Here is a 21,974-nt window from a genome sequence, read left to right on the forward strand (position 1 = left end):
TCTCATCACTCGGAGTTCGCTCCGCCTCATGGCGTGGAGGCTTTCCGGGGCCGTTGGTCGCTCCCAGGCCTTTCGGGATCAGCTCAGGGCCTCCTGTCAAAAGCCTGGGCTGATAGCACGACAAAGCGATACAAATCCGCTTGGCTTCGGTGGATGCGTTGGTGTCTTCGAAGGGACCTGGATCCCCTGGTCGCAGGCCTTGTTCCCATTTTAAATTTCCTAGCTGAATTGGCGACGAAAGGCCTGGCATATAGGACGATCAATGCTATGCGTTCTGCGATTTCTGCGGGTCACCAACCGGTGGAGAATTCCCCGGTGGGGGAGCACCCCTTTGTTTGTAGGCTCTTGCGAGGTATTCGCCTGACGTTGCCTCCGGAACCCAGGTATTCAGTTCTTTGGGATGTCAACGTGGTCTTGAATTTGTTTTTGTCCTGGCCGGCTAATCGTTACTTGTCCTTGAAAGAGATTTAGGCGAAATTAGCCATGCTTCTATGCCTGGTATCTTGCAGGCGAGTTTCAGATGTACGCGCATTGGATGTCTCCGCGCGTGTTTTTTCTCCGGATGGGGTTACCTTCACGGTGGGGCGTCGCACAAAGTCCGCAACTCGATCTATTTCGTACCCGGCTTTCGTGGACACCCCGAAGTTATGTGTTGTGCATTGCTTGAAAGCTTATGAGGACATTACCTTAGACATTCGCCCGGCAGGCGAGCGACAGTTACTAATTGCCTTGCGTAAACCACACAAAGCAGTCTCCTCCCCCACTATTGCAAGGTGGGTGCGTTGGGTCATGCATGAGGCAGGCATTGATACGAAACTTTTTGGGGCTCACTCGGCCAGGGGGGCCATGGCCTCGAAGGCTTTTTCAGTGGGAGCTCGTTTAGAGGATCTCATGCGAGCAGCGGATTGGTCCTCGGATTCCACGTTTAAAAGGTTCTATTTCAAACCAGTAGTGGACCTAGCCCAGTTGGTGGTGAGTAAGCTTTGAACTAGCATAATCTGAAGCCTCCGGTCCTGACATAGAATCGAAATTTGCCTAGCTTATGTAACGGTAAGTTTCAATTCTATTAAGGACACGGAGGCGAGGATTATCCCACCCAGCTGACCCTCCATAGTCGGGACCCACCCGTATGGAAGTAAGTAAAGCGTTTACGAACTGTTCTACATTGTAGTTCTGTTGTGCCAGTCTTACGATGCTCCTCTGTTCACACGTTTGTGGCACCCGGTTTACGCTGTTGTTTTTCTGCTAGGAAACGATGGTGTCAAACAGGACCAGTGAGAGAAAGGTGTGATCTGCGCGAAGAAAGAGGAGGAAGTCGAAGGAAGGACTGGCTTTCTACCCTGGTAGCGGACATAGTGGAAGGACTACGTTGGATGACCAGGACTAATATCATGGGACTTGTAGTTTTTTGGTTCTTACAAGTTGTTTTTGATGCTCTTTGTTCCTTTGAGCATGGTTGAACATTTAGTTTTTCCTGAGCTGCTGTGTGCAATATTGTAATAAAGTGTAGGAAGAATATAGCATAATCCTCGCCTCCGTGTCCTTAATAGAATTGAAACTTACCGTTACATAAGCTAGGCAAATTTCGATTCCAACTCTCTCCAGGAGGGCTGGAGTACCCACCGCTATCCTCCCCCAGAAGTTATATCTTTTTCGGTTACGATTCGGCAACGAATTTCTAAGGAATGCAGGGACCCTCATGTGGTGACCTACCCTCACCAAGTCAAGTGTCGAGCAGCGCTACCTACACACAGGCAGATTTCAGGGCTGATTCTTTCTGGGCAAAGCTTTACCCTCAGCTGTGCCTCTGGTGGTTTACATTATAATTTAAGGATTATTGAGTTTACTGCTATTTTTTTTTTTTTTGCTGTTGTGGTTGACGTTTATTTATTATACTTTGCAGCGTTTAAGATAGATCAACTGTTTCTAGGTTGTTTGATTTTGAACTTGACCTCACAGGGTCCGTTACAGCTTTATCTTTTTACATTCTGCTTTAGCAGCGTCTTTTTTTTTTTTTTTTTTGACTATTCGGCTGGCATCTTGTGAGGTGTGGGGACCAGTGTGTGTGGTGGTCTAACATGGTTACAATTAGAATTTTGACAATATAAGCCCTGTTACAGTAATTATTGATGCACTTTATTATTGTTTTTATATAATGGAACTATTCATTATTCCACGTTGGCACTTTAAAATGAAATGTGTGCAATATTTTGGTATAGAAACTATTGATTTATTTGTATTCCATTTAAATTTTGTTTTTATATATTGTAATTAGTATTTATTGAACGTTGGCACTTTAAACTGCAATATGTGCAATATCTTGTTATGGCAATTATTGATGTATTTTTATATGTGCTACCAATGTAATTAACTATGCATGATTAAGCCCATGCTTGACTGATTTTATAATCAAGTTTTATATGTTCAATGTATGGTGAATTTATCCGGCTTTGTGACATAACTATGGTTGAACTGGTAATTTTTTAAATAATTCTGGTGGGACAGTTGTTAGATATTGAGTCATGTAAAGAAGGGTTGATTGCAATGATGTTAATTAATCACGCAATAAAGATCTATATATATATATATATATATATATTGTTACATGTCAGACAGTAAGCACCTACATTGAAATGGCCTCAATGTGGCCGTGTGCAGTGGTCACACTAGAAGCTCCCCAGAGACAATGCCACTTGTGGCTGTGGAGCGGAGACATCTTTGACCGAGGGGAACTATGGCTGCACACTACCCATTAGAAGAAATGCAACAGCTTATGTATGTTCACAATTATACTTTTTTTCTGGCCCTCTTAAATGTACTCATGACCTAAATACTGGGAATCTAGGAGAGGCTCTGCTCCCACACACCCGGGACTCAAGCCTTATTCTGACTCATGGTAACTCAGCAGCATTGTTGAACGCTAGGTTCTTTCCCAAACATTGTGCGGAGAGTCAAGGTTTTAACAGTGATAGGTGTTGAGATGTGGTGGCATTTAGTGAAATGTGGCTACAGGGCACATATGGCCCTTATACAGCTTCTACAAATCTGAAAGGTTACAGTATTGTTCATTTCAATTACAAGGGAACACTTATGGGTCTGGCTGGCAGGGTTTTAAAATATCACCTCTTTGTAATATGTTACTACAGTATGCCAGGAATCATAGAAGATGCCCTGGTCTGATGTTAGTTACTCTCTTAGATCTGATAGTTGTCTAACATACACCCTCTGCTCCCGCTTTTTTCTAGATAAACTTGTAGATCTGGTTGGCACTTTGACAATCACTTTCTCCAAGATCATCGTTTTTGGAGATATAAATCTTGTTTGAGGACCGTCTTGACATAACTAGCTTAGGTGCTTTCAGAGTATTCTCTTAATTTGGCCCAATAAGTGAGGGCTTCAGCAGACCACACTTCTGATCAGTTCTTTGCACCCCAGAATTCAGTAACTAGCAATTCAACACTTTAAATGGCATGGAGAGATCCCAATTAGGTCCAATTTGAGATGCTCTATCAAGATAGCTTCCACCGATCAGCCCTCGCTACAGGTTGGGAAAACCACACCATTAAAACAACACAAAGGTGGAGAGGGGTTCTGCGCTCCGAGTTAAAGTGTTCTTCTGTACCTCTTGCTGTGGACACAGTACCGCTGACTCAAGTGTTCTCTGAGTGTCTGGCAATGCCCTTCAGAAAGCAATACTATCTGCAAAGCAGGTTTAGCAGATCCCTAGAATCAGTAATACATGTTTTACGTCAGCCTTGCAGTCTTTAAGTCTTGCCATCAGACATGGTAAGCGAAAATGCCACAATTAATTCGCATGCGAATCCTGTTGAACCTATTGGTCGTAACTTATGCCATGTCAGCTATGTCTTTTCCTGACAAAAACAGTTTCTTACAGCAATCAGATCAGATGTGGATAACTCTGTTTGGGTAGTTGGGAACTTCACGGAGCACTTTTTTTCAGAGAAAGCTAAGTCAATGTACATTATCAGAAGACAGACCAGGCCATCCTCCCTTCGTGCGGAAGAAACTTCTGTTGGGTTTAAGGAGATGACTGCTTGTCGTAATCCCTAGAGGCATTCTGCCATCTGTGATCTTCTCAAGCATTGACACATACCATCATCCCAGATTTGACATGCCTGTTGATCTACTCCTTTTTGGAAGCAATAGATCCAGTTTAATGAAAGGAATGAACTGTTAAATCCCCCTAAAAAGACTCGATTAGGCACTAACATACAGTCTAATTAGATAACCATCTTCTTTCTACCGGCTATTCCTAAAATAGGAGAGAATAATCTGTTGCGATTGCTTTTGAAACATTTTATAGCGCCTTAGACTTTGCACAGATGGGATTATGTCATGGGATTGTCACAAACTGCACTACCAACTGCAGTGGATGACCTGATGTCGGGCCTCTTGGCAGGGTTAATACTATCATATTAGATTTGTCGGTTGCCTTTAGTACAGCGGCTCATGATATTTTTTATTCACCATCTAGAATGGTTTGGCCTGCACCCCGCGCTCTTTCTGTAGCTCTCTTCTTTCCTCTCTCGGAGCTCCAGACAGACCTTCTATGGTCACTATAGGGCTCTTCCCTATCCCTCATCCTTTTTAATGTTCATCTACGACCACTGGCTATCCTAGTTAGATATTTCAGAGCAGATTCCTATTCTTATACCAATAAAACTCAGCTGATCTGGTGCTTTATTTGATCTATGTCCATCCTATATTCCTGCCTCTCTGCCATCCAGGCATGGATGAACGAAAATTAGCTGAAGCTCAATGCAATTGAAGAAAAACAAAGGACATAATTCTTTCCCAGGGCATCTTGTGGCAGGCAGCCTTTAAGCCAGCTCAGATGGGGCCATCTCCATCCTCTGTGGCAAGGGACAATCTTTGTGATTTTACATTGACAAGGACTTTCAGCTGGATCATCAGGATAACTTTGTGACTGCCCTCAGCTTCTGTCAATGAGACTTCTGAAGTCGATTCTTCCTACAACATCTCAGGACTATAATTGTAGCAGCCAGTATTGTTTCAAGGCTGGACTGTAACAAAAGCTGGTATTTGGGTCAGTCAGTGGAATAAATGAAGAATCTATGGGTTGTTCAATGGGAGTGAGGCTTGTTGCTTGTCTGTAGCAATTCGATCATGCAACTGAAGTGAAACAGGGTCTGCACTGCCTCCCTTTCTCCCATCAAATCAATTTTAAAGACATTGCACTGAGAGCACCGGGCCTTCTGATGCGGAGGACCTCATTGTTTTCACACTAGTCCCTATCGCTACATTCCATCATGCCAGCTTCGATCAGAGACCAATATACTTTTAATGACTCCTCGAGTTAAAAAGGTGTGTTTAGAGGGGAGCCTTTTCTACTGTAACCCCTCAGCTTTTCAAATGACACCTATTCTCTCTTAAGGGCTTTCTGTTCTAGTAAATGTAGTAGCTGGTTGTTTTTGTGAATCGCCTCTTTCTCAGTTTCAGCACCAAAACATGTCTAGGTGAATATGTGCTCTACAGAATTTCACACTCACTTACTCCGTGGCCAACCATGTATTGTACAGTTCAATTTATACAGAACAATATAGTGGCTAAAACACCATAAGTTTTATGGTCAGTTCTAAAGAGAAACACAAGAAATATCCCAGTACTTCAGGATCTGTCCGTGAACCAAGGTTATAATTCCGGTGCATGAGCAAATTGTACATGTACCCATGGGAAAAATGAATGTTATTCCCTTAAGGTTGCTTGGGTTGAGGATCCTTCTGTTCAACTATTCTCAAATTAGCCCTCTGTGCACTGCCTGTCACCCAGAGTCCCATGCAGTCAGTCCTGACTACCTGAACTCAGTCGAGCAGATCTCACTTGCATTAGAGACACAGCACCCTCTTCTGTGAAAACAAACAGGAAAACAGAGTAAGTTGTTATGTTATGTTAAAATACATTTATAAAGCGCACATACACCAAGGAGGTTTCTTGGCGCTACATTATCTTCAGAGCCCATGTTCGAGTGCAAAATTAGAAGGCTTGGCAAAATAGCCAGGTTTTGAGACAGCGTCTGAATTTAAGAAGAGTGTCACAGAAGCGTATGTCGGAAGGGAGAGAGTTCCAGAACATGGGCGCCAGGACAGCAAACCTGGCACCACCAGTGCGTTTTAGTCTGTAGGAAGGTGACAATAGCAATAGTTTGTGGGCTGAGCGCAGGTTGCGGGAGGGAGCATGTCTGTGCATCAATTTATTCACAAATTTAGGACTTTTCCCATTGAGGGCCTTGTAAATGAGGCAACCAATCTTAAAGGCACAGCACTGGATTATAGGTAGCCAATGCAGTTGTTTCAAGAGGGGGGTGATGTGGAGATGTCTGGGGTGGCGAGTAATCAGGCGAGCCGCCTGGTTCTGGACCATTTGTAGGCGTTTGGAAAGATAGATGGGAATGGCATGGTAAAGAGAATTGGCGTAATCAACATGGGACATGACCATAGCAAGAGTCACCTGGATTTGTGCTTCATAGGTGAGGAACCTGCAGATCTTTTTTATTTTCCTAATTTGGAAAAAACAGGTGGAGATCACTGAGTCGATCTGGGCTTTCATCGAGAGATCTTGGCTGATAGTGACCCCTAAGCTTTTGGCCGTGGACGATGGGGATGGAGCTTGGCCAAGTTCCCTGGGCCAAAAATGAGGGCCCCAGGGGCTCTTGATGATTCCTCCGGTAAGAACAAGCTCTGTCTTATCCGGATTGAGCTTAAGATGATTACTGTTCATCCACTGACTGATGAACAGCATGGTGGACTGAAAAGTGAGGACGGACTCCGGAGAGTTACTAATGGGAAAGATGAGTTGGAAGTCGTCTGCATAGTTGAAGGTGCAGACTTCACGTTCTCTCAAAGCTCGGATGAGGGGAAGAAGATACAGGTTAAATAACAGGAGAGAGTAAGGAACCCTGAGGGACTCCACAGGAGATGCTCACTCTGGGGGCGGTAAAGGGTGCCGTGCTGACAGCCTGAGATCGATTCTCCAAGAACGAGGTAATCCAGCCCAGGGCGGGTCCCGTGATTCCCGAGTCTGACACGATCGACCAAAAGATTATGGTCGACCCTGTCAAAGGAAGCGGAGAGGTCTAGCAGGACAAGGGCCTGCGAGGAGCCGGAGTCAACCTTGTCACGAAGAGAGTCTAGGACTGTGAGGATCACCGCCTCTGTAGAATAAGCCGGGCGGAACCCAGCTTGGTTGGAGTCAAGAAATTCAGAGTCTTCTAGAAACTCAGTGAGGCATCTCGTGACATGCGTTTTCAGAACCTTGGCAAGGTAGGGTAAGAGGGAGAGAGGGCGATAATTTGTTAACAGTTGGGGGTCAGCCCCGGGCTTCTTTAAAAGAGGAATGACAATGGCTTCCTTGAAGGAGGCAGGGACAATACCCTGAAAAAGTGATTGGTTCAGAAGATGGAGTGCAGGGCTAGGAAGGGAAGTGAAAATTTCTTTCAAGATGCTGGGGGGCAGCAATCCGTGGGAGAGCCTGACTTGACTTTAGAGAGTAGGTCCAAAAGGGAAAGCTCGGAGAACTGGGAAATTGCGAGAAGGTGGGTGTGGTTTTGGGCCACGGTGGGACATCGCGGAGGGTTATTGCAAGGCGGGATGCTAGCCTTTATCAGTGCAATTTTTTCGATGAATAAGGAGTTCAAGGAGTTGCAGAACTTTTGCGAAGGGACGGGTCTGATGGAGACTCTGTCAGGATTGGACAACTCATTTACTATAGAAAAGATCTCTTTAGTGCGGTTGGTGGTGGACAGAATTTTGGAAGAGAAGTATGTGGCTTTTGCGGTCAGGATGGATTTTTTATAGATCTTTAATGAGTTGATATATAGGCGTTTGTCTTTTGGAAGGTACTTGCGTCTCCAGGTTCTTTCTAGTGACACAAGTTGTGACTGTTTGTTGGATGATGGTGGGGCTCATCAATTGACAACACCTTGTCCAGTGAGGTACATATTGGCAAAACAGGTTTCAAAAACGATACATATTCTTTACAGTACGAGACCAACAGTACACATTTATCTTTTTTTTAATTTCATATAATGTTAATGTACTCTTGCCTTGGCCTTTTGTGGTACTATATATCTGTCACTCTACATATATGGCAAACCTAGGTGGGAAGCAAGAAAGCACTGTTTATGGAAGCAGGTACAGGAGATGATTCAAGATTGTACACAAGATTGTACACAATAAAAGGGATGTTGAAGGTGGTAACTTTCGGAATACTTTTTTTGTGTTTTGCTTTGACATTCTGTCTCTTCTAAAGATAGTGTACTCATAGCTGTCCGCAAAGTACTGCATGTATTGTTGTTTTGTGTACAATTTTCTCCATAATACTGTTTGCTCCTTTGTCAAGACAAAGTCCATGTTAATGTATTTGGAGGCATTTTTCACCCCATGGCCATTTCATTTGGATGCTGATGAACTCTGCTATTAAGTTCAAGCTAACAATAAACTGCAGAAAGTCAAGTGTGATATTTATCTTTATCTGGAGTGTTAGGCCTTAGCCATTAAACCTTTGGCAAATTCACTGATGAGGTGGACCAGAGGAATTACTGTTAGACAAAATAGGTCAAGTGTTTGAACATCATTAAGTATTCAGATTTTTCCCATCTTACTTCTTGAAAGACTATCAGTTTATGGGATATTTATGTGTTTTCTGATGTGCAATGAGAGTCCCATTTTGGCCGAAGCTTTTCTCGCACTGGTGACACTGATAAGGTCTGTATCCCAGGTGTGTCTTCTGGTGTCTGTTTAGAGCCCCCACTTGATTGAAGCGCTTCTCACATAAAGCACAGCGAAATGGCCTTTCTCCTGTGTGTGTTCTCTTGTGCACAAAAAGAGTGTCCTTGCGTCTGAAGCTTTTGTTACATTCAGTACACTGGTACGGCCTCGCTCCGATATGTATTCTCTTATGTCCAATAAGATCCTCCTCCTTACTGAACATTTTCTCGCATTCGGTACAGGAATAGAGATTCACATTTGTCTGTATGTTTGGTAGACATGCAAAAAGGTTTGCATGGCTCATACTACTCCCATCACTATAGGTTTCTGATCTCTGAACTTCAAAAGCGAGATTTGTTGGATCACTGAAATCTCTTTCACATTGAGGGATTTCTTCCATTTCTAGTTCTTGGTTCATTTCCGACCACAGAGAGCCTCCAGATTGCATTTGTTTCTCATAACTAGCGACAATCTTCACTGTGGTGCTGGCTGTTGAAGCTTTGCGTGGTATTACTTTTTTTGTAGTTCTTACAACATCTGCTTCATTATGTTTTGTGTTCTGAGATTCGTCACCTGTTGGAAGAATACATCTAAATTCAAAAGATATCAAAACATACAAACAAGGCTACAGACATGAATATTTCAATTTCAATTATTTCAATGGGAGAAGGCTCCCATGGTGAGCGGACCATCAAATGTTTTATTGTTAAAAAGAAAATCCCGCTCCGGAATGATTTAAATAAATAAATAAATAAGAAAACTGTTTGGTACAAGGCTGCGTCATGCTGACACAGCCCTACACCAAACTGCAACATCTATTGTCAGTAACTGCTTTCACCACAGCTCCATCCAATGCACTATAAATGATTGCCTTCTTGGTAGTCATTGAAAAATGTAGCAGACAGTCCCTCTGTCCTAGTTATGGAGTAAATTACCCTGTCTCTTGACAGAACGACGGGCCATCCGTCAAATAATAAATCAGGCCCTCTGTCTCCTATCTTCTCTCATCATCGTGTTGTCTTAAGGACAACTTTGATACACAATCAGCTGCAATTTTTTTGATCCCAGCCACATATTTTACATTATGCGACATTGTTGACTAAATTATGCAACAAGAAAATGCAAATAATGTGGCATAATGCAGCACTTTTTCTGATAGTATACTTCATTATTTGTCATTTGTACACTTGTTAACCCTGTCTGGGCATAGGTTACACCTCATTAGTCTCTCACAATAAGGAGCTCTAGAAGGAAAGAAATTCCTCAGGTCGCCCTCCACTCAAACCATAAATAAACATTACAAAGAACTGGTCAATACGGGCTTAAACTTTGATCATATATAGGAATGGGAGTGGGTATTCTATTTATATACCCCAACAACAAACCTTATTCCCTTTCATAGGTATTGTCACGAATCCTTATAGCCCAAAACGTTATTTTTCTAAAAAATCTTTAAGGTTGTCAGTCACTGTGTTCCAAGAATAACCTCCACTTAAACAGGTGTACATCCAACAACAAAAATTGTGAAGAGGCAAGATAACACCTCACGTATGCTGCACAATAGGAGCGTACTGGTTGGTTCCCACCAGTTGTGCCCATGTTTCTCATCATAGGTAGCTACCTCACCCGAAACAAATACATAGGTGGATATTCCCGAGGACTTATCTCTGATTTATCCCCACCTTAACGTATCAAAAGTGGAGATAGAATTAACACCCCACTCACAAGATGGTGCAAACTGCAGACATCGCCTGTATTCCCGTGATAACAGCCCCAAAATGTATCTACACGGTGGACACCACCAATTAACCCTAATTAGATGCAGAGTAGTAGTTCCCGTGCAAAAACACACAAAAAAACACAACACCACTTTCACATGAACTGCCAGATCTGCAATGCGAAACAAAACCAGGCGATAAGCTGCGGTAGCAGCAGGGAATTAACACCTGCCTTTTGTTGGTGTTAAGTAGGACGAATACCTGCAGCTTAAAAGGGAGCCCAGCTTAAGAGCCACACCTGAAGACCCACAGATGCCATTGGGACAATGATCATGCATTGCGGATACCCATGAGGGCCACAACACCCACAGCAACCACCCCAGGCTGTCAGGATATTCACATCTCCTGACAGTCCATCATCACCCAGCGCTCCCAGGATGGCACACATGGAAATGCAGTGCCCGTTGGTAAGTCCAAAATAAATACACTACACACCTCCAGCCCACAGTCATGCAACTCACGATACTGCCAATGGGCACGCAGCAAAACTACATGCAACATGAAACACAACATGCTAACCGATCAGACAACAACACAACTCCATTGGGAATCCGACCTTGCCATGCCTACAACCCAGTCGCGAAATGGCACCACAGACACACAATAGCAGGATGTGAGGAGAGACATGGAGTAGGCATGTGCGAGAGCGCCAAGTGACTCAGGAATGTGAACCTACCTAATGCCAGGTGTGGCATGGAGGTGCTGGACAGACCACAGAGTGCAAACCACGGAAATGGCTATGTGAAGATCAACTGCTGGTGCATTGAGTGTAGGGCCAGTGGATGCTACCATGTCCCCACAGGCTGTGGGGCAGAACAAAGAAATGTTGCATGTTACGTCCCCGCTGCATGCGCGTGCATAGTAAGTTGGGCCTGCGTACGCCAAGCCTGCGTAGGAGTGTGTACAAAAAGCCTGTTACACTTGTTGTGGTTCTCATTCGAAATGGACACGCGTCTGCCAGGGTGGAGCCTCTCAGCCTGCCACGAATCCAGCTCCAAGCGCGGCAGGGCCTGCGTTCCTGTGCTCCCTGGGCCGCTGGTCCCCAGACCAGTCATGCCTGTCCCAGCGCACCAACGAGGCTCCGCTCACCTGCCTACACCGGCATGTGTCAAAGAGGGCCCACCATGTGCCGGTGCAAGCTCCAAGCCCGCAACCTCTGCAGCCTCTGCAGACCATCGCTGCCCCACCCCCCGACACTTGCACACATTACTTCTTACTCATTGACATAGTTCACTGGCGTCCTCTTCGACCCAGTAGGTCTCACATGTGGAACTCTGTCCTGAGTCCTGAATGGCAGTGACGCCAAGTCCGTGGCAGCGGCCACAGCACCAGACTCCCTTCGATCAGTGAGGCATAATTCCATATCACAGGCCTGCGACACGTGGTGCCACTAGGCCTGTTCAACTCAAGCAGTCAACACGTGGTGCCACTAACCCTGTTCAACACAAGCCTGCAACACGTGGTGCCTGTGGAGGTAGGCCCATGCAGGACGCTGTGCATCCGGGGCCACTAACTCTGTGCAGCACAAGTCATGGGGCCTTTATGGTTGAATGGTTGTGTCCTTTACGATGTACACTGTTGTCGATTTCTGACAGCACCAGGTAGCCCTTGCCGACTGGTGTACACACACCCCACACACATCAAACACAGTTGTCACTCGGTTTGTGTGCCTGCTAATAAATGTGTCCGTGTGCACGTGCCCGTAGCCATTTACACCATAAGAGCAAGTGTGTCCGTGTGGTCATTGTGTCAGCATGATGGGCACAGGCCCTGCAACATCACAGTGTGCTGTCTTCAGCGGACGTTACCAAGTCACCTCAGCATTGGCAGTGACCTTGGACATGTAGCTTTGCACGCACCCCCCTTCATGCACAAGCGGCGTGTGCTAGTCCGGCGTACGTCAGGTCAGCGCAGGGGAGTGCTGATTCGGCAGGGAGAGCAAAGTGTTTACATCCCACACGCAGAAGTCCTTGGTCGTAGTTAGCGTGCGTGAAATGGCCTTCACATGTACTCCCACCCTACCCCAGGACTGCACCCGCTGCACACAGACACTGCTCATTGCACCGAGCTGTGCCATTTCATCCACAGGACTGGCGCAGGGCAAGCTAGTGCCGCTTCCAGCAGAGCCACTGGTGCAATGGCAGACCATCCCGGACACATGCTTGACTCCAGTCTCGGGGACCTGTACCGTGCATGTCTGTTGCATGTACTGGGGGCACTGGCTTTGGCAGTGCTGCGGATCAGTTACCAGCTGAGCTTCCGCCTTGCGGACGTCACCTGCGTTCAGCCTGTGTTGCATTGTCGCTCATGCATATTCAAATGGTCCATGGATGTCTGCCTCTCCAACGTAACGGTAATTAACCTGGATTTCCACGTGTGTGTGCGCCCCCTGTTGGCCCACGACCAGGAGTGTCACCGTGATGCCCGTTTATGGCATGCATGGATTTTTGGCATGCAGGCTGGAAACTGGACCGGGGAGATTGCACGAGTCGTCGTGTGCAGTGAGCACATTGAGTCATTGCCCAATTGGGCTTTGGTGCACATTGGGTCCAGTGTTGGAGTCAGCACATCTGTCCGGATCAGCTGATGGATGGATTATGTCAAGGACATGTCAGATGTGGTGCACAACGATCGCTCATTGGAGATGATGACCTACGCTGCTGCACTCACGTTCATGGAGAGAGACAAGGTACCTGCAGCCACAACTGGATGTGACCCATTGCACGTGCCCAGAGGCCTGGTTGCATGTTGGGAATCTGGTCACATGTCCCAATACGACAGTGGACGTGGCTGCATTTGCCTGGACTCATGATCCAGGCGCGGACAACCAACGTGGGTTGGCAAAGACTTGTATTGTTGATGGACTCCCCGAGGTGGACATGGGGGCTTTCCTACGTTCCTCATTATGGAATGCTGCTGCATTGGTTGGCATATCGTGGCACTTCTCTACTTAACTACTGACACGCACGTGTTGATAAAGTTTCCACACTTTCACTTGTCTCCAACTGTGTTGTGTCTTGATTTGTATGCCAATGTGTGTGTCACGGACTCTCTGGCTCCCTGCCATAGGTGCATTGCTACCCCATCAGGACAGTGGGTTTGTACTTGTGCATTATCATGTCCCAGTTTTGTGCTTTGAATTTGAATTTGAATTTAAAGGTATTTGTATAGCACACGTATACCGGGCGGTTTCATGGCGCTGTGGGGTAGCTCAATTCAAATTACAGACTCCGGGCTAGCTCAGGTTGGAAATGCCTGTGAGAAGAGAAAGGTTTGCCAGAGGCGTATGGCCGTTTACCGGCCACAGGCAGGTGCACTTGTGTCCTGTGTTCGGTTGTGCAAATGTTGGTGTTTGTACCACATTATGTTCGATGTTGGGGTGCTCACTTTCCTATGTGTGTGCGATGTCCCTTTAGCTCTGATTTGGCTCACCCTTTCTGGCAGTGTGGTTTTCACTTCTGTGCTTGTTCAGTGGTGTGATATTGCCGGGTTGTGTGACTTGTACTCTTGGTTGGTGTTGTTACTCTTGGGCATGGTTTGTCTGCAATTGTGCTTTACTTAATTGTGCATGTGTGCCATTGTGCCAATCTCCTCCGTCCCCCAGTCCCTGCTGGTTCCTCTCCCTGCTGCTGTTGTGTCTGATTTAGGCAGTTTCTGGTCCCAGAGTCCTGCCACCATCTCCAGACTAATGTGGTGGGCACCATTTCCTCCAAGTCATCCAGCTCCTGGTGTGGCGCTGGACTCCCACCTCCGTTGTGCATTGCTGCTTTCTTGTTGTCGACGTGTTTCTGCTTGTTTGTGCGTTTCGCATTATTCCGGATGTTCTGGTTTTCTTCCATTATCCTCCTCCACTCTCAGGCTCCATTCACCTTGTCCAAGATGGCCTGCCATGTACAATGTTTTGTTGCCAATGGGGTTTGTGGGGTTGTATACTGGCTCGGGTTGCCTCCATTGTGCTTGGCTGTCATTTTCTGTTTGGTTTGTCTTTCTTTTTCAGGGTTTTGTTGTGCTTATTTCCGCCTGCAGTGTGTCGCAGGCCTGGCGGTGCTTATCCCTGCTTTCCTCATCGCGAATCGGCTCATCACATGTTTTTTGTGTGTTGTGGTTTGTGTTTTTATCTCCGTCAAGGTGGTTAAGCCACACGTATACCAGATGCCAACTTTATTCACAACTCGTGGGCCTATTTCAAGTTAAAACCAACTGCATGTTCACCTTGCTGGACTCTCGTTTTGTATACGCAAAGATGGATAATTGACAATGCTCCTCGTACCAACTATCCACCTCGTCATAAGGTACTCACTCCTGTTAGGAGCCCCTTTTATAACACCTATGTTGTCATAAATCCGTCTCCAAAGCTCACCAGCCCAAATGATCTTCCCGCATGTAACGGAGGATGAGCGTTGTCTCATTCATCAAAGTGACTGACAACCGCAAATATTTTTTTATAAAAACAACAACGTTTGGGCTATATGGATTTAGGACAATACCGATGAAAGGGAATAAGGTTTGTTGTTGGGGTATATAAATAGAATGCCCACTCCCATTCCTATATATGATAAAAGTTTAAGCTCGTATTGATCAGGTCTTTGTGATATTTATTTACACCTCATTAGTACCAACTTAACACTGAAACAGCAATAAGCAACAGAGACAACCTTTACAAATGGCCTTCCACTGTGCCTGTACACGCGTTGCTGCAATTTTAGTAACGTTTGAACTATTTCAGCTAAAAACTAATTTTGTTTTGTTAAAATCTGCAGATTATGTAGCAGATGATGGATTATGTGGCAAATAGGCCTAATCATAACTAAGCGAAAAAGGCCATGGCTGCACAATCAGATAATTCCAGTGGCCTGGAGTATAGCTCAGGTACATGTTAACGCTTCTCTTTTCATCACTGAATCGTTATCTTCAGATCCCTTCAAACAAAAGCAACTACTCTTTCCATGGCATCCTCAACTTGCAAGAACACAGCTTCCAGACCCTTCATGCTTGCACCGATAGTTAAACCGGTCTTCTTACAGGCATACTCTGGCATCTAGCCATAATAAATTCCCTTTTTATGTAACACTCTCAAAGGAAGTACTACACTCGTGAAATTCTTTATGAATTTGGAGTAGTCCGCCAACGTAAGGAAAGATCTGACTTTTTCATTATTAATTTGCGATGGAGCCTTTACAATGGATTCTGCCAAATCAAATTTGGGACTCAAACCTTTGCCAAATACAGTGTCCCCTAGGTATGATACCATCCCAACTATGAATTTGACCTTTTCTTTCTTAATCGTCAACTCACTCCTTCTCAACCTTTCCTACACAAGCATCAACACTTCATCATGTTGTTCCTTATTCCGGCCATAAATCAAAATATCATCCTGGAACACCATAACTTGGTTTGATACATCTAGCACATGTTTCATAATCCATTGGTAACAAGCTGCCACCGTTGCTAGTCCAAAAGTCATCCTAATGAATCTGCAAGACCCATGTGATGTTACAAAAGATGAAAACTGTCTACTTTAATGCAATAACTTAACCTGATGATATGCTGAGAAGACATCTATCCCAATGAATACTTAAGCATCCTTCATAATTATCAGTGCTTCTACAATGTTATGCAACGGTTGCCTGTCCATCCAGATATTAGCATTTACGTCACGGAGGTTCCCATACAGTTGTATAATTTCCCCTCCATGTTTGTGAGCCAACACAACAGGTGCAAGCCATTCTGAGGGCTCTAATCTCTCTAGCCCTCCTAACCTTTTCAATTTCTCCAGCTCAGCCTTCAAAATTCCATCATCATGTGGAGAATCTTCATCAGCTTGGAAACTGCTGGTTTTGCCCAATCCTTAAATATACATTTTATGTTCAAAGTTTTTCAACAGACCTAGATTGAACAATTCCGGAAACTTTTCAATAATGCCAAATTTGTCACTCGCGCTATGATCATCGCCTGTTCAGGCGCATTGGGGTTCAACATAATCCCCAATATTTTGGGTAGCCCCATCCCAGTAAATGGTCTTCCCTCTTCACAACATACATTTTACATATGGTTTATCTGTCCTTCAATCAGATGGACATGAGGGCATACCCAATGAGGCCAATGGTAACTCAACCATACCCAAAAGGATTTATGTTCAGTTTACCTGACACAATATCTTCTTTTCCCAAATTTTACAAACTTTATAATCTACAACATGTAAGGAGAACCTGAATCTGCAAGTACTGCCACTTTCTTCTCCCCAACTGTAATTTTGCAATCAGGCTCATTGATCTTCCCCGTGGCACACTCAAAATATTTTCTTATCAGTCAAGTGTACCACTATTTTTCCCATATTCTCTTAAATGTATTAAATATTATGTACTGCTCTACTCTTACCCATTCTATGTCTGCAAACTCGGGCACAGTGCCCTTTCTTTCCACATTGCCTGCATGTGGAATTTTTAACGTAACATGTTGGACTGTTTGCAGTCTGTACATTACTTTTACATCTTTAACACCTGAATTTAGCATTTTCCCCATTGCTGTGCTCACCCAAACATTCTTCTTCTATCTAGAGGAACAATCTATCTCAATAGCTTTCACTTTTGCAACAACTGCACTTTCCTTTTTTTTCTTGTTTCATTTCTTTTACCCAACTCGAGGTATGTTCCATCCCTTCTATGATGGATATTGCCTTCTTCAGGTATAGATTCCATGACAACAGTTTCTCTTAAACCTTACAATTATTGGTGCACCGCACCAGCTGATCCTTTATAAGCAAACCATTCAACATTCCAACGTTCTTCAAGGGGACTGCATAGTTTTCTACTCTCAGTTTTCCTTTCATGATGTGCAAAGAATTTGTGTCTCTCCAATACCACATTTATCTGCTTACTAACATGTTTTTCATACATTTTGACTTTATACTCATCTCTAGGTTCCCCACCAGTATTACCTATTCGAATGTTATCCAGGCTTCTGTAAATATTTTTTCTTTTATGCCTAAATTATGTAATAATAACCCTTGCTCTTTTAAAGCAGTCAACGCCTCTCCCCGAATTGCTATATTAATAGTTTCTTTCAAAGTGACCATGGTAACAGGAGTTTACCAGCATTAGACAAAGCTATGACATTCTAGTAGCTGCCATGGTGACACTCAGTAAAAGTTTCTAAAGTGGGTTAAAACAATGAATCAAAATAATAAACCAACAGCAGAATTTAAAATAAATTATAACAACTGCAAGATCAATACTAATAATGCCAAGTTGTCAATCAATGCAAAGTTCTCCATGCTGTCTGAAGACTGACAACACTTCAATGTGTTTCTCTCCTTCTTTTTCTTTAACACAACTTCAAATTTCAAATTCTAAGAAAAATGGGAAACAGTGCCTCAATCCTGCTATTTAAAACATCTCCTCTCCTCGGTTGGAAGGATTGCCCCTTCATAGCCTTTCTTGAAAATGGCTTCCTTACGCAAACACTGTTGGTTCATGATGTGCAATGTCATAATGCAAGGAAAGAAAATTGGTTACTTACCTGTTACTGTAGTTCTCCAGTATTGGTATCTTTTATAGATTCACATGCTTGAATCATTCCCCGTCGTCAAAGTGGGAGTCCCACGGTTCCATAATAAAGCAATATGCATCACTATAATAGGTACTAATGGCAATGAGCCATTGGTTTTATAGCCTATTTACGTCCTTTCAAAAAAAGGACCAGACTATAAACTTTAGCCAATCAGTTCACAGCACCCTCTAGAACAGTGGTTCCCAAACCTTTGACTCCTGAGGAACCCCACTGAATCCCTACTGGAAGCCGGGGACCCCCAAGCAATTTGTACAATTTAAATTTCTTTTTAAAAACGCCTTTTGAAGCAGAGGCAATTTCAAGAGGGAGACAGCCTGAATTGAGTCTATTGGCATGGACATGTATGCATACAGCAGTGTATTATTTAGTGGTACCCAAGGGCTCGTGGAAAGTGAGCAATCAGACAGCAGCACGAAAGTCCTACTTCTGATCCTGGCTGCATCTATTTTTACCTGCCTGCCAAGTAACGGTAGCCTATACACATGTGCCTTTCAACTTTTTATTGCTTTTATTGTATTGCCTGTATATTCATTGATGTATCTGTGACTGCTGTGGTCTGTCTTCCCCCGCTGCCTGTACATGGTCCGTGCCCCTTTTTCTTCCCTCTGTTCACCTCGCTGTCCCCGTGCTCTCTCTGCCCGGTCTTCCCTTCTGCACCCCTCGCTGGCCCGTGTCTCTGCCCGGTTTTCCCTTCTGTTTCCCTCGCTGCCCCCGTACCTCTCTGCCCGTTCTGCCTTCTGTTCTTAGCTGCCCCTATATTTCTGTATTCTGTATTTTGCCTCTGTGCCATTTGTTTTTTGTGCCTGTCTGCTCTCTGTGCCACTCGTTTTTCCCTCGTTTTTGTGCCCCTTTTGCCTTCTGTCCCACTCGTTTTTCTCTCATTTTTTTGTGCCTTTCTGCCCCCTGTTACACTCATTTTATGTGCCTTTCTGCCCTCTGTTCCACTAGTTTTCCCTCGTTTTTTGTGCCTTTCTGCCCTCTGTTCCACTCGTTTTTTGTGCCTTTCTGCCCTCTGTTCAACTCGTTTTCCCCTCGTTTTTTGTGCCCTTCTGCCCTCTGTTCCACTTGTTTTTGTGCCTTTCTGCCTTCTGTTCCACTTCGTTTTCCCCTTGTTTTTTGTGCCCTTCTGCCCTCTGTTCCACTCGTTTTTGTGCCTTTCTGCCCTCTGTTCCACTCGTTTTCTCCTTGTTTTTTGTGCCCTTCTGCCCTCTGTTCCACTCGTTTTTTTGTGCCCTTCTGCCCGCTGTTCCACTCGTTTTTTGTGCCTTTCTGCCCTCTGTTCCACTCGTTTTCTCCTCGTTTTTTGTGCCCTTCTGCCCTCTGTTTCACTTGTTTTTTGTGCCTTTCTGCCTTCTGTGTCATAGCTCTTGTGTGCTGTGAGGACGCATGGGCGTTTAATTTTTTACTACAACAGGCACTCGAGTCCTGCGGACCCCCTGGGAATGTCTAACGGACCCCTGGGGGTCCGCGAACCACAGTTTGGGAAACGCTGCTCTAGAACACTCCCAAGAGAGGCTGTGTCCCTCTGGGTCGCATGTGAATCTATGAAATATACCAATACGGGCGAACTACGATCACAGGTAAGTAACCAATTTTCTTCTCCACTATTGTACCTTTTATAGATTAACATGCTTGAATCAGAATAGTCAGAAGTAAATCACACTTAATAACTAAACATATATAAATAAATATATAAATACACAAACACACACACATATATATATATATATATATATATATGTTACCTACTGGCGGTCGCCAGTAGGTAGTTATAGTTAGGACCTAGTTGCCATAGGAAATCCGCTACATTCTATTTGGATTAACTTTGGCCCCGGTGGACGAATCTTTGTGAATTTCTCAAAGAAGATGGCTCGGTCCGCTGCGCTCCTTCTGTGAAAGTTTTGGGGGGATTCGTCAAGTGGGTCTGAGATAAAAGGGGGTCCCAAAACGTGTTTTTCCCATGTTATTTTCCATAGGATGTTTAGACACGGCTACAGCTCGAACGGCTGAATGGATTTATAAGAAATTTGGTCGAAAGGTAGAGTCCGGCTCGCAGATCACGCTTTTGTTTAAATGGTGTAAATCCGTCCAGTAGTAGCTGAGGAAATTAAAGTTGAAATCAATTATATATCTGTAAGCGCGCACTAGTGCGGCTGTGCGCGAGCGGAATTCTGATTTGCTGTTTAACGTCTGTCAACATTCGATTCGGAGGAAATCAGGAAGTGTTGACCGCCATTTTGTTAGTGCGAGTGAATATATTGTACAGAACAAAGGGTTAGAACATGGAAAGGGGAGAAGGTAGAGATTGTCTGGCCGGGTAGGTTTTCTCAGGGGGTGCAGTAAGGACCCTGAACGCGAAAAGAAATTTTGTTTTGTGAAAAAAAGTTGCGGGGTGCGCGCACTCGCTCGCGCACCCCTATTCACAAGACTGTGAAAAACTGTAGTGGAGAGCATGGAAAGGGAGCAGGGTGGAGACTGTTTGATCTCGTAGGTTTCCTCAGGGGTTTATTAAGGACGCCGAAAGTCTAAAAGTAGCTTTGTTTTTGCAAAAAAGGTGCGGGGTGCGCACACCCGGTCGCGCACGGCGAACAAAAAAATAAAGAAAGATGGAGATAAATTACAAGTTTGAGTGTTTAGATGTAAGGTGGCTCTTAAAAGAGCCCTTGTGTTAATTGAGTTTTTTCTGCACTTATAAGTAAGTACCGATGCAGAGTCTCATGTTACAGAGGAAGATTCTATTTCCCTCATCCGTGAAATGAACACCATCTCTCCTATAGATGCCTTGCATGGTGTAACGCAAGTTGTTGTTGTATATAGAACCCATGCTATATTCTCTGAGGAAAGCAGAAACACATTTATTTACATGTTTCCTTGCTTTCTCAATCTGTGGACAACGTTGATTGGACCAATTCCATTTCTGTCTTTGGCATATATTGGAATACACCAAGACAGTTCGAGGAAAAAGTGTCATCAATTGACGAAAGGTGTCCTTTAGTAGTATTTCCAGACCTACCCCAGTTAATGTGCCTAGATCATTCCCACCACAGTGCACAATTATAAGGTTAGGTTCAGGGAGATGCATAAAAGTTTTCACCAATGGTATCAATTGGTGACATCTCAATCCTCTTTGGCCAATCCACGTAATGTGCACATTTGGTAAGTCAAGGATAGAAATTCGTCTGTTTGCAGCATATTTTTCACTCCAGTGAATATAGCTGTGTCCTAAAAGCCAAACCTTCATTTTCAAGGCAGATGCAGTAGTACTCCGATGGGTTCTGGAAGTGGAATGGCAGTTAGAAGCTGAAAGTGAGGATAAAAAAGTGGATGAGGTTTGGTGTTGATGAAAAACTAAAAATGATTGGTTGATTCTTATACCTCAAGATTGAAGACTACGTTGTATGTTACTGTTTTTTTAAAACGAAAACTTCTATTGGTCGTGAAAAAAAATGAAATGTAAAAAAACAGTGGATAGGCAGGTGTGTTTGGAGGGAAAAGAAGATTGTTGCTTTGATTTAGAACAGTGGCTCCCAAACTTTTGACTCCTGAGGACCCCCATTGAGTCACCACTGAAATCCGGGGACCCCCAAGCAATTTGTAGGATTTAAATTTCAAACATTAAAATCGTAATTTGAAAAAAATAAAATCACCTATGTACACAAAAAAATTCTCGAATTACTAAGGATTTTAGTGGCATATTTACAAGCCCCTATCGCCATAGAAACGTCACTATTTGCGATGTTCCCCCGGCAATAGGGGCTTCGTCGTATTTACAAGGCAGCGTTAAGCCACTCAACGTGGCTTAACGCTGCCTTTTAAATAAGGGCCTCTTTTACATAATGCTTAGTGTGAAAGGGGTGGGCAGTGGGCGTTCGACTGCAAC

At 44.3% G+C, this 21,974-nt stretch overlaps 1 protein-coding gene across 1 annotated transcript in view; it reads right to left on the bottom strand.

Annotated features, from left to right (window-relative positions):
- Positions 1 to 1,852: 1,852 nt before the first annotated feature.
- LOC144822756 (uncharacterized) overlaps positions 1,853 to 21,974 on the bottom strand; it is a 177,000-nt gene continuing 156,878 nt past the window's right edge. The window contains exon 7 of the mRNA XM_078680619.1: positions 1,853 to 9,320. Coding sequence (XP_078536745.1) covers positions 8,656 to 9,320 — 665 coding nt within the window. The 3' untranslated portion in view covers positions 1,853 to 8,655. The remainder of the gene's footprint in view (positions 9,321 to 21,974) is intronic.

The sequence above is a fragment of the Lissotriton helveticus genome, chromosome 1_1 (assembly GCF_964261635.1).
Source record: "Lissotriton helveticus chromosome 1_1, aLisHel1.1, whole genome shotgun sequence".
NCBI classification, from domain to species: Eukaryota; Metazoa; Chordata; class Amphibia; order Caudata; family Salamandridae; genus Lissotriton; species Lissotriton helveticus.